The sequence below is a fragment of the Oryctolagus cuniculus genome, chromosome 4, assembly GCF_964237555.1.
Source record: "Oryctolagus cuniculus chromosome 4, mOryCun1.1, whole genome shotgun sequence".
NCBI classification, from domain to species: domain Eukaryota; kingdom Metazoa; phylum Chordata; class Mammalia; order Lagomorpha; family Leporidae; genus Oryctolagus; species Oryctolagus cuniculus.
In genome coordinates, this window is record NC_091435.1 from 28,466,992 (window position 1) to 28,480,861 (window position 13,870).

The window sequence follows — 13,870 nt, forward strand, 5'->3', positions numbered from 1 at the left end:
GGGTCAAAAGTACTTGTACTGTGTTCTACTGCATTCTCAGATACCTTAGCAGGGTGTAGGATTGGAAGCAGAGCACTCTGCGCTTCAACCAACTCTCCAATATGAGCTGTAGGCATCACACCACATTGCTGATCCTTACTATTTTGTTTTGATTTAATTTTGAAATATTAGACATGAACTTGTAAAACTCCGGTTGCTTCTCAGCAATGTCGGCTCATCGTGAAACCTGCCTTCCATGAAGCCTCCGGATACATCCTGCAGCTCTTGGCAGAGAAGACAACTGATATTTGCAGTGGGTTCTCTGCTGCTGATTTGATTCCCTCTAGCACAGCTACTATAGCAGAGCCCATTTGGGGTCTTGATCTGGCTCAGAGGAGCTGGAAATTAGTTCTAGCCATTATTAATCAGAACTGCTGGTTGAACTAGCAACACATGTACTCACCATATTAGATATGTTATATAATATGAAGAAAAAGTGCAAATAATTTTGGTAAATTGCTTAAACTCACACACTGAGAATTGGATTGAGGATTCTGGCCTAGTTGCCCTACTGGAATGCCCATTCTCTTTAGCACTACACAAGAGTTTGCTTGTAATGGTTTTATCTTTAACGATGTTGATTTTTTAATGTTTTCTTCTAAAAATGTGGTTTCTTGCTCGTTAAAGGTGCCTTAGTTTCTGGAGTTGTATTCTGACAGATATGATAAAAATTATTTTTATTATTCCCGATAGTTGGATTATCATGGGGAGGAGAGGTAATGGATTTTAAAATTAGATATTTATTCAATATAACCATATTATTTGAGTTAACTTGGAACCACTATCACAAATAAAATAAAACTTATTAAAACATCAACTCAAGAATATTCCGAGCAATTTGAAGTAACAATTTATTGAACTGTGCTCAAATACACTTATAAACATAGCACAAGCTTAAATTTAGATACTTGTGTTTAATGTTTGTTTCCATTAAGTGAATTTTCAAATTTAATCATATTTTAAGATTGGTTAAGAATTTAATACAGTTCTTAATTTCTTCATAGAACAAATTAAATATAATAAAAATACCTTCTTTATTAAAAGCTCTTACAAATCTTTTTGTTTACTTCTTTAAAACATCACATCAGGCCGGCGCCGCGGCTCACTAGGCTAATCCTCCGACTTGAGGCGCAGGCACACCAGGTTCTAGTCCCGATCGGGGCGCCAGATTCTGTCCCGGTTGCCCCTCTTCCAGGCCAGCTCTCTGCTGTGGCCAGGGAGTGCAGTGGAGGATGGCCCAAGTCCTTGGGCCCTGCACCCCATGGGAGACCAGGATAAGTACCTGGCTCCTGCCATCGGATCAGCGTGGTGCGCCGGCCCCGGCGGCCATTGGAGGGTGAACCAACGGCAAAGGAAGACCTTTCTCTCTGTCTCTCTCTCTCACTGTCCACTCCGCCTGTCAAAAAAATAAATAAATAAAAAACCATCATATCAAATTTAAAACTATCATAGGTATTGTAGGAATAAGACAAAGCAAAAATTAAAAAATACAGAAAATACAACATGATTAGCAGAAGAGAGGATTCTACACAGCTCACTTACCATCAATACAGCTTAAATAAAAAGTTCAGCAGACAAGTATTTTTTTATGAGATATACTTTAGTTTCCTTTGTGTATTGCATAATTAATTCACTATATTTTTAATATTACTAAACATATTAAAGTTTGAAAAAAATAGCCAGTTTTTAACTTTTTGTGAAAAAGCACTTCATACTTAAAACAGTAGTTAGCTCTCAGTAATTATTATTATGTGCAAGATTATTTTTCAACTGAGGTCAATCATATGTTTCAGTGTAGAACCACTAGTTATAGCTATTCCAAGATCGAGTATGTAGTGTTCCATTAGTTTACTAAAATATAAATTATTCTATAGAAGTACAGACTAAAAAAATAGATAACTTTTAAATGTATACAGAGTCAAGTAAATGTTTGGCAAAAGTAAATTTTAAAGAGAGCACATGCAGGTACTGGAAATTTGTCAAGTGTATCTCAAACAAATAATAAATAGGATTATTCGGTAAAAGAGTATAAAATAAGAGCTCTAAAGGATCAAATGACTTTTGAATAAATATATAAGCTATGCTCAGTGTTTTGTGTCATGTGTGTGTGTGTGTGTGTATATGTATATATATATATAATGCCCAGGTGTCAAATCGACTTTCCTTTTTTTCTAGCATCTTTGGAGGATTTCTCTACAGTAAGCCCTGCAACAACTTCAGGTCAGTATCTATGGAATTTTTAAAAATATAACTTAGTGATCATAAAATTCTGACTTGAGAAGAACATTTTTTTTTTTCTGGCAGCTTTTATTCTTCATGCTGAAATAGAAGAAGCATATATTTGGTTAGGATTGATACAGTTCATAATGCTACAAAGTCCCTAATCTTCCTGTACATATACCGAAGATATACATGTCCAAATTCGATGTTCTTTTTATATTCGAACACTGATTCTGCCAACTACCAGAATCAATGGACATGTTTCACTATCTTTCTGAAAGGCTGCTCCCTGTAAATTTCAAATAATGTTTCCTGATTGTTTCAGAAGTCATCACAAATATCAACTTTGCATATAAATAAATGGTTTTTATATGTAAATTATAATGAAATAATAAATATATTGCTTTTAGTATTATCTATAATAATCATCGTTATCATGATTATAATAGCATTATTTATATCATAATTATAATATTTAAAAGAAGTATTATTTTTAAAACACCACTTGGGCTAGGCACAATATTTTGCAAATTTTAGCTAATTTAATTCTCAGAGTGAATCTTTGAGGGTATATTTTTTCAGTGTAGAAAGAAAAAATTTAGGAATAAATTGTAAGTCCAGGGTCACAGAATTATTAGTTATCAAACTCAAGAATTAAAAATAATTCCTCCTTATTGCAAAGTCTATCAACTAAGCATATCTCATGCTTAGCTTTCAAATAACTTCAAATTAACCTGGTACATTTAAGGTGTATATAATTGTAAAATCAATGAATCCTCATATTTAATTAATTATTAGTGAAAAATATTCTCTTTTGTAGTTGGAAAAGATGAATTAAAATATAATAACCACTAGTCTACAAATCTAGAATTCAATGAAAACTATGTTTGTGAGTTGATGGATTTGTGAATTAGCCTAACTCAATCATCCCACATTGTAAACATACAGAATACATCAGACCTTTATACCATAAATCACACAATGATTTTTGTTAACTAAAAATACAGTTAAAAATGTTGTCTTAGATTCAGATACAAAGGGCACATTCTCATATTAATAGACACTAACAATTCACAGTAACTGCAAAAAAAAAAAAAAAACAGATGATAATTAAACAACAGAAGCATACAATTCCCAATAAAAATTTAAAATACATAATTTTTATTTTAATGTTATTTATCATTACAGACAAGCTGACAACCAGCCATCTTCTGACAACACCAGGTCAGTTTTAATATTATTTCTATATATTTAATTAAAATGTAGAAAAATTTATTTGAGACACAAACAGAGAGAACACAACAGAGGAGACAGAGAACTTCCATTCACTCAATCATTCCCCAAATATCTACAATGTCCAGAGTAGGCCAGGGCTGAAGTCAGGAGTTGGAAACTAAACCCACTCAATGAGATGCAGGAACATAATTAATTGTGCCACCACCACTGGCTCCCAGGATTTGCACTGGCAGGAAACTGGAGTCAGAAGCTGGAGTTGAGAATCAAATCCAGGTGGTAAGATATGGGAGGTGAGCATCCTAATTCCCAGGCCAAACACACATTCCTCTTTTATTTTCAGAAAGTTTTAATTATGTTTCATATTAGGCTCCTGATAATTCTCTTGTGCCACAATACTTTACAATAAACAAAGTTTTGCAGATAGGAAAACTGGAGCATACAAATTTGCTAAAAGTGAACAATACGTTTTGGGGGTAATGCTATTTTATCCAACTTCACTTCAGTCTTGTACTGGAACAATGGTTCAAATCAAACACTAAGAATATTATCATGGTTTCCATGAGAGTTGCAAATTTCTTGAGAGGTTAGGGATTTTTTCTTTTTATTATTCTGTCTGTATGTAAGTTAGACATATTTGCATCCCTTATAACAATCTCTTGTTAACATACCATTCCCGACATAGCTTTGGGTTTAGTCATTCAATGATTCTTTGAAGTATCTATTTTGTGGCAACTCTTAGTATTTTTCTTTGAAATAATAATTCCTCTATAACCCTAGTAAAATTTTTCACTGTGCTTCTATCTACTAGTCAACTAAAATACTTTCTTGTTTCTGACATTATGTTCATTTTATTTATTTTTTTAAAAGATTTATTTATTTGAAAGGCAGAGTTACAGAGAGACAGAAAAAGAGAGATTGAGAGAGAGACAGAGACAGAGAGAGAGAGAGAGGTCTTTCATCTGACGGCTTACTCCCCAGATGGCCAGAATGGCCAGAGCTGTGCCGATCCAGAAAAAGGAGCCAGGAGAGTCCCCCAGGTCTCCCACATAGGTGCAGGGGTCCAAGGACTTGGGACCCTCTTCTGCTGCTTTCCTGGGCCATAGCAGAGAGCTGGATCCTAAGTGGAAGAGCCGGGACTCGAACAGGCGCCCATATGAGATGCTGGCACCACTGGCGGCGGTTTAACCTTTTATGCCACAGTTCCAGCACCTCTTCATTTTAAATTACCTGTGTTTGTCCATAACCCCTTGAAGTAAGCTTGATACAGGCAATATTGCATAGATCTCCAATCTGCTTCCCAACAAGAATATTGTACTGCCATCTTTATGTCATTAAAGTTAACACAAAATTTTATATACACACATGAAAAATTATTTTTAAAATTATAAATATACTTCTTAGAAATAAATGATAACTTTGGTGCCAAGTGGTTGTTGTGACACAGGTCAAATTAAACAGTTTGTGAAGTATTATTCAAAACACTTCATGAAACCAATCATCACAACTCTAAATCCCAGAGACACATAGGATAATCTGAACCTGCTTGCAGCTGTATTTATAATATATCCATAAATCAGCACAAAAGATTGAGCCCATACTTTTTTCTACAAGGCAGATAAAATATTTACAGTATGTAAAATCTCCTTTAAATACACTTTTTCAGTACACTATTTTTTAGGATTAATAATGGCTGGGTAGTTTTATTTTATGAAATTTGCTTCTGAAACTTTGAGAGTCAACAACAAACATCTAAATCAGTTCCTTGTTTTCCGTTTAATTTATTGAGTGATTCATGAATGAGGCAGGTAATGAGGTCCCTTTAGTTGTATAAAATTTCACAGGATGACCTAGAGGAAAAATAATGTTAAATAAAGTAACAACTCCTTGGACCTAAAACAAGTTTTTCCCTCTTACCATCTTGAAGACAAACCTGTCAAAAACATGGGGACTTGGCTGAATCACATGACCATTTTCCTCTGGGTAGAGCAGGGTTGATGAATGAGAGGAAAGAGAGCGCGGTGAAGATCTCCATCCACATTTGCTCTTCTGGGGAGTGGAGCCAAAGTCTCCTTTACTGATTTAAACTGTAAGAATAGAGTCAGCGAGCACATAACCCTACTTTCACAGCTTACATCATCAATTGATATTTAAAATAAAATCCAAAAAGTAACATAAACATTTTCAATCATTGCAAAGAATGAGTGAATCTCTCCATTATCTAGTTACAGACATTTGGGGATGGTGTGTTTGCCAGGCTGCCTAAGCTCCTAGAGCTTTTTATTTATTATCTGAACAAATTAAATTGTATTTTCTAGCAGGAGTGAGAAAAGTCCGGCCCACGGGCCGTAGAAGGCCTGCAAAATCATTTGGTTTGGCCTTGCCAGGGAACTGTAGACTGGACAAGAGACTGAATAAACTGATAGTGGCTACTTTTTAAGTTGATGTTTATGTATAGCATCTGGAGATGTTGTAAATAGCCAAATGGCCCTTGGCATAAAAAAGATCTGCATCCCTGCTAGAGTGTGATCGTGAGAATGAAAAGGGAGTGGTACAGATGCAGTGTTCTGTGGGCAGCTCTGTGGCTGGCACAAGGAAAGGACGCAACCAATCTGAGAGCCCTTCTTCCTGCCGTTAATGTTTTAATGATGAAACAACAACACAGTTACATATATTTTAAAAAGCTTTTTCAAAACCTAAGGTTAACACAGAATGACTACACTTGGAAATGCTTATTTTAACTAGCCATTTTTTCCAAACGTTTCCTTTTATTGGCGACTGTGCTGAATTACCTTAATTAATCCTCTAAGGTAAGTAGGTAGAAAAATATCATATTCCTGTTTTTACTAAATCCATGTAGTACATGGGTCCCCAATAGTTCTCATTTAGTCCTCTCATACAGCAAGATATAGATTTATAGAGAGGAACAAGGCAATTAAACTTGAAAACTGCAGTTTCCAGGCAATAATTTATTATGAATATGCCTTTCAGGGATGTTAAGTTTATTCGCAATTTTATATGCCTGGAAGCCAGAGTTTGAGAAAAATCAACAAATGCATGCATCATATACCTGGCATTAGTACTATTATAAATTCTGCCAAAGAGTACCTTTGTGTGATAACGGATACAAAGTCCATGAGGACTTTTTTTTTTTTTTCTATTGTTCAACTGCCTTTGTTGCCAATTACCGTAAAGTTTTACTAACCCATTTGGAACACTAGGGAAGAGAGCTAGGAACTAAGGTCGCATTACACAGATTGATTTCTTGGCTGCTACAGAGTGCCTACAGGGTCTGTTTGAGGCAATTGCTCATATGCTTGAAGAGTTCCGAGACTGCAGCTAGTTCTAATCCTTTGTTGCTGACTGTAGGCAGACTGAAGAAAAACCAAAGTTTCACTACCATGGGCTTTCTCAACCTCATACAGAATGCAATTTTACTGTAATTCCATTCTGTGGAAGAGTTTGGGGATTGAGGAAAAGAAGTAATTGGCCCATGCAATGAACAGGAAACTGGGCCAAAAGGATCCGAGGTAGGATTATGCACTTCAATTTAATTACCCCAGTGCTGAGATTCACAGACATTATCCAATATCGAATATATTTTGATTTTAAATATTTTTCTTTCTCTGCAATTGATAAAACAACATTTACACATCGCTAGGAACTCTCCTATAGTTTATAAAACCTCTTTCCACATGATCAGGGCTATTAAAATACCTTCACACTGTACTTTCATTTGGTCTAAAAGCCATAATTTTGCTTTAAAAAACAAGCTAGAGGTGTTCTATCAAAGTCAATGAGAATTTCTGTAAGATTACATTGGTCTTTAAAGGCAGACATTCAGGGATGCAGATTCTACTCCCACTACTAAGTAAGATATAAAGATTATGGGCTTCATTTTTCTCAGATAGCTTTGGTCACCAAGTACTATTACCCCCATGTAAATGACAAAGAAAATAAACATCTAAGATTTTCAAACTGTGATTTTCAATGTATCTCTTGGGACTGATTTGGAAGAAAAATAACAGATTTTAGCTTTTTTATCCTTCACAATACCTTGTTCATTTTCTGCACAAATTAGTCACATGTGTTTCTTAGCCTCAAGTTGCTGGAAATTGTTTTGCTTCTGGATCACTCTGTAATCACATATGACTTTCTACTGAATCCTACATGATAGAAATATAATCAGATAATTAAAAACTTTCTATTTTCAGAATTCAATTAATCAATTTGCTACTGTTTCTATCATTTGCCAAAAATTAGTACATAAGAATGTAACAATACAGATATAAAGTATGTGCAAAGTTTTTTTCCCATTCAAATAGCTATTCCTAATATTCAGGCAACTTGATTAGCTTCTAAAAAACTAAACAAATAATTATCATCTTTGTGCACAGTTCTTTAACAGGAATTTATGAAATCCTAAAAATTCTCTGCTCAGAACAGTATAGTATTGTATAGACTTTTTAGAAAAATTAGGGAAAAATAATGAATGAAGTGGTAACAGAAGAGTACAAAAATAAAAAAAAAAAACCTCTAGTGTTAAGAATAAAAGATCATTTTAAAAATTGGCATCTGGAAAATTCTTACAATAGTCAATATTTTAAAAAATGCTCTTGTCAGAAATTATGCATGCGTAATGAAATGAGAGGGAGAAAGAAGCCTAAATAAAAATCAAATTGATGCATCCTGATATGGGCTGCCGTTGTATAACAATTCTATTCATTTCCCATTAGTCGTTTCAATACAAGAACCTGTCTTCATAGACTGATCAGCTGAAGGCTGTTTGTGAAACAGTCATCAGAGAGTACAATCTCAACAAGAGCAGTTAATATTTCAACCTTCTAACCAAAATTATTTAAACTAGACTAATTTTCTAATCTCACTATTTTCATAATCACTCTCATGACTTGATCGTTAGTAATTCAATTGTCCACCCCTCAGCACCTTCCCGGATCTTGATCTGGAGCACATCTGGTCTCTGAAGCTCATCAATTATCTTGTAAAATAGCAATTAAGTCCCTGCCCCATCTCCTCTGCCAGAGAGAGAGTTCTAGCCCTTATCAACATTCACCCAGACTGTGGAAACAGCTTCTCAGTTGGACTCCACACAAATTCCCACATGATCCTAGAATTACCGGTATGGAACACGGACTGGTCATATCACATACAAATGTAAAATCCTCCAGGACTGTTGTCTGTAGGAAAAAATATTTCCAACTGTAAATAAAGAGAAAATGATCCCTCAGAATCTGGTCCCAAACACTCTTCCTGATACGGCTTCCCCTCACATACTGACGTCCAGGTAAATCAGACTCATCTATTTCCATGCACTGATGCACCCCTGTCACATCACAAACCGTAGGTGGTATTCCTTGTACATTTCTAGATACCCTTCAAAATCTAGTTTAAATATGACTTTTCTGAGAAACGTTTTTCATCCTTGCCTGAAAAAGAGGCTCATTATCTAAGCCTTGTGTTCCAAAAGCTTGTTTATATACCTCTTCTTAGAAAATAGTCAATGAACCAGTCTCTCTCACTACACTCAGGGACCAACGAAGGGAGGCTCTGCCTTGCTCATCCTTTCATCCCAACCCCTGGAGTTCCACAACACATAGATGGCAAAGGCTTGTGGAGTAAGTGAAGGATAATGAGATCAAAGGAGTCCAAGTACAGTCACTTTCCAGAATAAGGCTCAATCTAAATTTCCATCAGCAGAGATAAAGCATCAGGAAGTGAAGCTCTCATGAGAGGCTTCGGGTCAGACAAAATTATGTATCTTCCTAGTTATATCTCCAAAGCCAATCTCTCAGAAGATGAATGTTTACAATTTTATTAGCTGTTGTTAAAATATGACTTACAGTTTCAAGCATTTTGCCTTTTCTCCCTTTATTTATCATTTATGAAATACTATCACATACTATACATTTTCTGGATTATAGATTCCATCAAGGACCCTCTTACAATAATTACAATATGCATTTGAATTTGTTAAATACAATTATTATCATTTTTCTTCTGTTAGATTGGGGTATTCTGTAATTTAGGAATGATTCTGACCTTTCTTCTCTCCTAATTTGATGTTAGATATTCCATGTATTTCCCAATGGTTTATAGTTACTTTTTAATTAGAACAAATTATAAAAGTCTAATTTAGTTGTGTACACTTGCATGCTCAGCAACCCTGTTTATAAATATCCCTAGTTTGGAATTTTCTTAATAGACTCATTGCTACGAGCACTTCAATTTTCTTAATTAATTTTATCGAACATAAGAATGAATTTCAGAATTTCCTATTTTTAAATCCCAGCAGATGGCAGTAAAGTGTTGACTTTGAAATTAAGAAAAATAACAAAAAATTTCTGTTGAGTCAAAGATTTCAAAAATTTTAAACCATCATTGTTATTCTAGTCAGAGACAAAAATATTCAAATTCTCACAATACTCTGAAAAGTAGAACTGCATTTCTTTATCATTGGGTATATAAAATATCTAATTTACTTAGTTTTGCACTTCTATTTTCCAGGATATCTTATCAAAGTGAAATGTGTTTCCTGGTGCATTTCTGTCCTTCATATGTAGAAATGGAGCAAGTAAAGGACAAGACAGGCTGAGAGTATGGCCTGGAACCTTGTAGTGTTGTATTTGTATTTTACTATCTATGAATCTCAGACAATATACGAAAAGAGATACTGAACAGAAATATCTAATGGATTTCTTCATTGCTCAATGTAGCAATGTACTAGGAATTTTAGATAATTCATCTTACTATAAAATGACTTTTGTTGATAAATTTTACCCTACAGAATACAAAATTTACTTAAGCCACTCTGTTATCAAATAAGTTTGCAAGTAAATAAAGTGGCTACTAGATGTTACAAATGATTGATAAGCTTCCCAGTAAATTGAAGCCCACAGCACTTATAAAAATGTTAGGAGGCATAAACACTAGTCTAGATGCCCGAACTATAGTATTAATTGGTTAGTGTTAAAATAAATAAAGTAAAAGTTAATTTTAACATCTATATGTGATATTTATGATTTTTTTCCAAAAATGTGAAATTCTATTAATTTTGATAAGTGATGATTTATCAAATTAAAGAAATATTTCTCTTAGAAATTGTAAGATATGCATAGAAGTAAGGACCTGAGAAAATATATACAAGAAATATTCAAATATTTTGTCTTTTACAAACTGGCAATTAAACCTACCACGAGAAAGTTTATATTTTTTCTTCTTTTTTTAAGGAAATTTCTCAATAGAGTGTCTGCCTGGTTCAAGACCTTGTGCTGATGGTGTAACTTGCATAGCCGATGATTTATTTTGTGATGGAGAAGTAGACTGCCAAGATGGTTATGATGAAGACAGTAACATTTGTGGTAAGGTCCCTGCATTCTCCCCCATTCCTTTTTGCCCTCTTTCTCTATAGGCACACACGCACATTCACACAGACACATACTCAAAAATACACATGTGTGCACTTACACAGATCTCAAATATTTGAAATCACTGTTTCTGTAATTACATTTATAATTTAATACAAACTCTAAAATATAATTATATTACTAATCTCTAAACTCTATTACATAATATAAAGATATTAGTTAACGAATTTCATTTGGTGACTATGGAAAGAATGCTATGATTAACGATGTCTGCCATGAATATGAGGAACGTGTACCATTATTTTTCATTTATTTTCTATATTAAATTATTCCAAGCCGTTATGAATTCGGCTTCTATGTTCTTACTTCTGAGTATTTGTAATGGCTTTTTGTGTTTTTCTTTTCATCATAAAATCATTGTATCCGTCTTGTATTGGTTATTTTTTTTTAAAAAAAGATTTATTTACTTTATTTGAAAGACAGAGTTACTGAAAGGCAGAGGCAGAGAGAGAGAGAGAGAGGTCTTCCATCCTCGGGTTCACTCTCCAAGTGGCTGCAATGGCCAGAGCCAGGCTGATCCAAAATCAGGAGCCAGGAGCTTCTTCCGGGTCTCCCACATGGGCCATCTTCCGCTGCTTCTCCAGGCCATAGCAGAGAGCTGAATCGGAAGTGGAGCAGCTGGGACTCGAACCGGCGCCCATTTGGGATGCCGCCACTTCAGGAGGTGGACTTATCCCACAGTTCCGGCCCCTTTATTGGTCATTTTAGTAGTTCCTACCTCAGTCAGCATTGCCCCTTAATCTAGTTGGTGCTTTTATTCACCTTCTGTAGTTCTATGGAAAATGGCAACCAGTTATAAAGAACAACTTAATGTCTCAGGAATAAAACATTCCATCTTTTATTTGTATATCTTGATATCTGTTTTGTTATTATTAAACACTTGATTACCATTTATTATACACCAAGCATGAATATTAATGACTTAAGTGCATGGATTCCAGTTAGGCGTTTACTAGAAAGTAGCGTCCAAAAGGGATATTTATTTTCATGTGGGATGTGTATGATTACCATACAATTATGAATACAGATTAGTATGCAATGTGAAGAACTATTTGAATAAAGCTAATCTGTAATATGTTTTTGAAAAATTATACAAAAAGCTTGAATTGAACATTTCTTGTGTGTGTATTACAGTCTGTTTGAAAATCAGCCTTGAACACAATTAGTTCCTGAATCACCTGTAGTTAGTTGCTTGCTACACTTCGCTCTTCTATTTTTTGCTACACTATTCTCTTACTTGATGTTAATTGAAAATGAATGTTCCAATAATGACCAAAGTCTTAAAAATTAACTATCCATTTGGTACATACTTCAAAAGACAGGCAGTTGGTTTGTTTCCCAGTACCAACTTAACAAAAGGCAACTCCACAAAGAGACTTCCACTAAGCAATCCCAATTCAAACATTCTTGGATACAATTCAAACCTTCCAAGTTTAACCTCATCCTTTGAAGCACACTCAGAGCATATTGGAAGAAAGTGCAGGCTATGGAATATTTTAAATCTATTTTATATAAATAAGTTACTCAAAGAAGAAAGTAACCTTTTGCTGTGGTTTCAGGCATTTTCCAGAACCTTTTCAGGGAGAATGTAGTCCAAGTGTGCCATCATGAGGTAGCAAAAGTGATGCTGGTTTCCATTTCTAAAACAATGTATGTCACAGATACATACATAGTTTTTAGTCTATATAATTATGGTCAATAACTATAAATGAGGTGAAATGCATAAATGACATATTAGATTAATCAAATAATCAGAAAACATACCGCACCTATTATTTGTTCTCCATCTGCAGAAAGTTAATAGTTTTCACGATGAATTTATTCCAAAGCATATAAATAATAAGTATAGGGGTACCATATAAGTATAAGAATTTATCCTAAAGTTTTAAGGTATGAATTAGTTTTCTAAGCCAATATAAACTCATGAGATGAGCTTCATAGTAGAACCAGATTATTTATCTAAATTTGCTTTCAAGAAATCATCAAACTGCCTTGTTACTTTCAGACATCATGATGGTTTGTGTTTATCATACCTCAGTACTGATTAGCCTTCCATGTCACCAAGTCTCAAGTCTCTAGTTACTCAGTTTTGCATGCTGTTAATTCTCAGGTGTTTTTTTTTTTTTAAGATTTATTTATTTATTTACTTATTTATTTGAAAGTCAGAGTTACAGAGAGAGAAGAGAGACAGAGAAATCTTCTATCTGGTAGTTCACTCACCAAATGGCTGCAATGATGGGGGCTGGGCCAGGGCAAAGCCAGCCAGGAGCTTCTTCCATGTCTTCAAGGTGGGTGCAGTGGCCCAGGGACTTGGGCCATCTTGTGCTGCATTCGCTGGCACGTCAGCTGGGAGCAGGAGCTGGAGCAGTGGTACTCAACAGATGACAGCTTAACCCATTGCACCAGGGCACTGGCCCCAAATCTCAAATTTTGTATTTGAAAGTTAGTGTTGTCTCTATTTTGATAAATAAATGCAAATCGTTTGCAGAAGAAATAGTGGAAAAAATCCAATTAATCAATCTTTATCAAGCAAGGATTCAAGAAAATAAACTGTTTTATTCATTTTACTCATCAATGAATCTGAGGTCAAAAGCCTCATGGAGTTCACTTCAGCACAAACTCAACGTATATTAGCATAATATCCACCTGAAAACACTCGCTCATCCATATGCATTCATGAGAAACTTAAAAATTTATTTAGTTTTCTCTAATTGACCTTTTTCCTTACCTTCCCCCCCACCAGCTGTGTGCTCTAACTGTGTGACTAATAGAGTCACATTAATGTTGACTTCCTCTTACAGTTTCTTTTTTAAGACTTTGGTTATTTAAGTTTATACAACTTAGAGCTGACTACAGCTGAACTAAGATTTCTTCCAACTGTTGCTCTCTTCTGAGTAGATTGCATCAACAAGAAAGTTCACTTTTCAGCTGAC

At 34.7% G+C, this 13,870-nt stretch overlaps 1 protein-coding gene across 2 annotated transcripts in view; it reads left to right on the forward strand.

Moving 5' to 3' along the window:
* TMPRSS15 (transmembrane serine protease 15) overlaps positions 1–13,870 on the forward strand; it is a 146,019-nt gene that overhangs the window by 24,147 nt on the left and 108,002 nt on the right. Inside the window, exons 5-7 of one of the 2 annotated variants that reach the window (XM_070071911.1) lie at positions 2,215–2,259; positions 3,448–3,483; positions 10,740–10,871. In XM_070071911.1, the coding sequence (XP_069928012.1) occupies positions 2,215–2,259; positions 3,448–3,483; positions 10,740–10,871 (213 nt within the window). The remainder of the gene's footprint in view (positions 1–2,214; positions 2,260–3,447; positions 3,484–10,739; positions 10,872–13,870) is intronic. The other variant, XM_070071912.1, reaches the window with a different exon arrangement.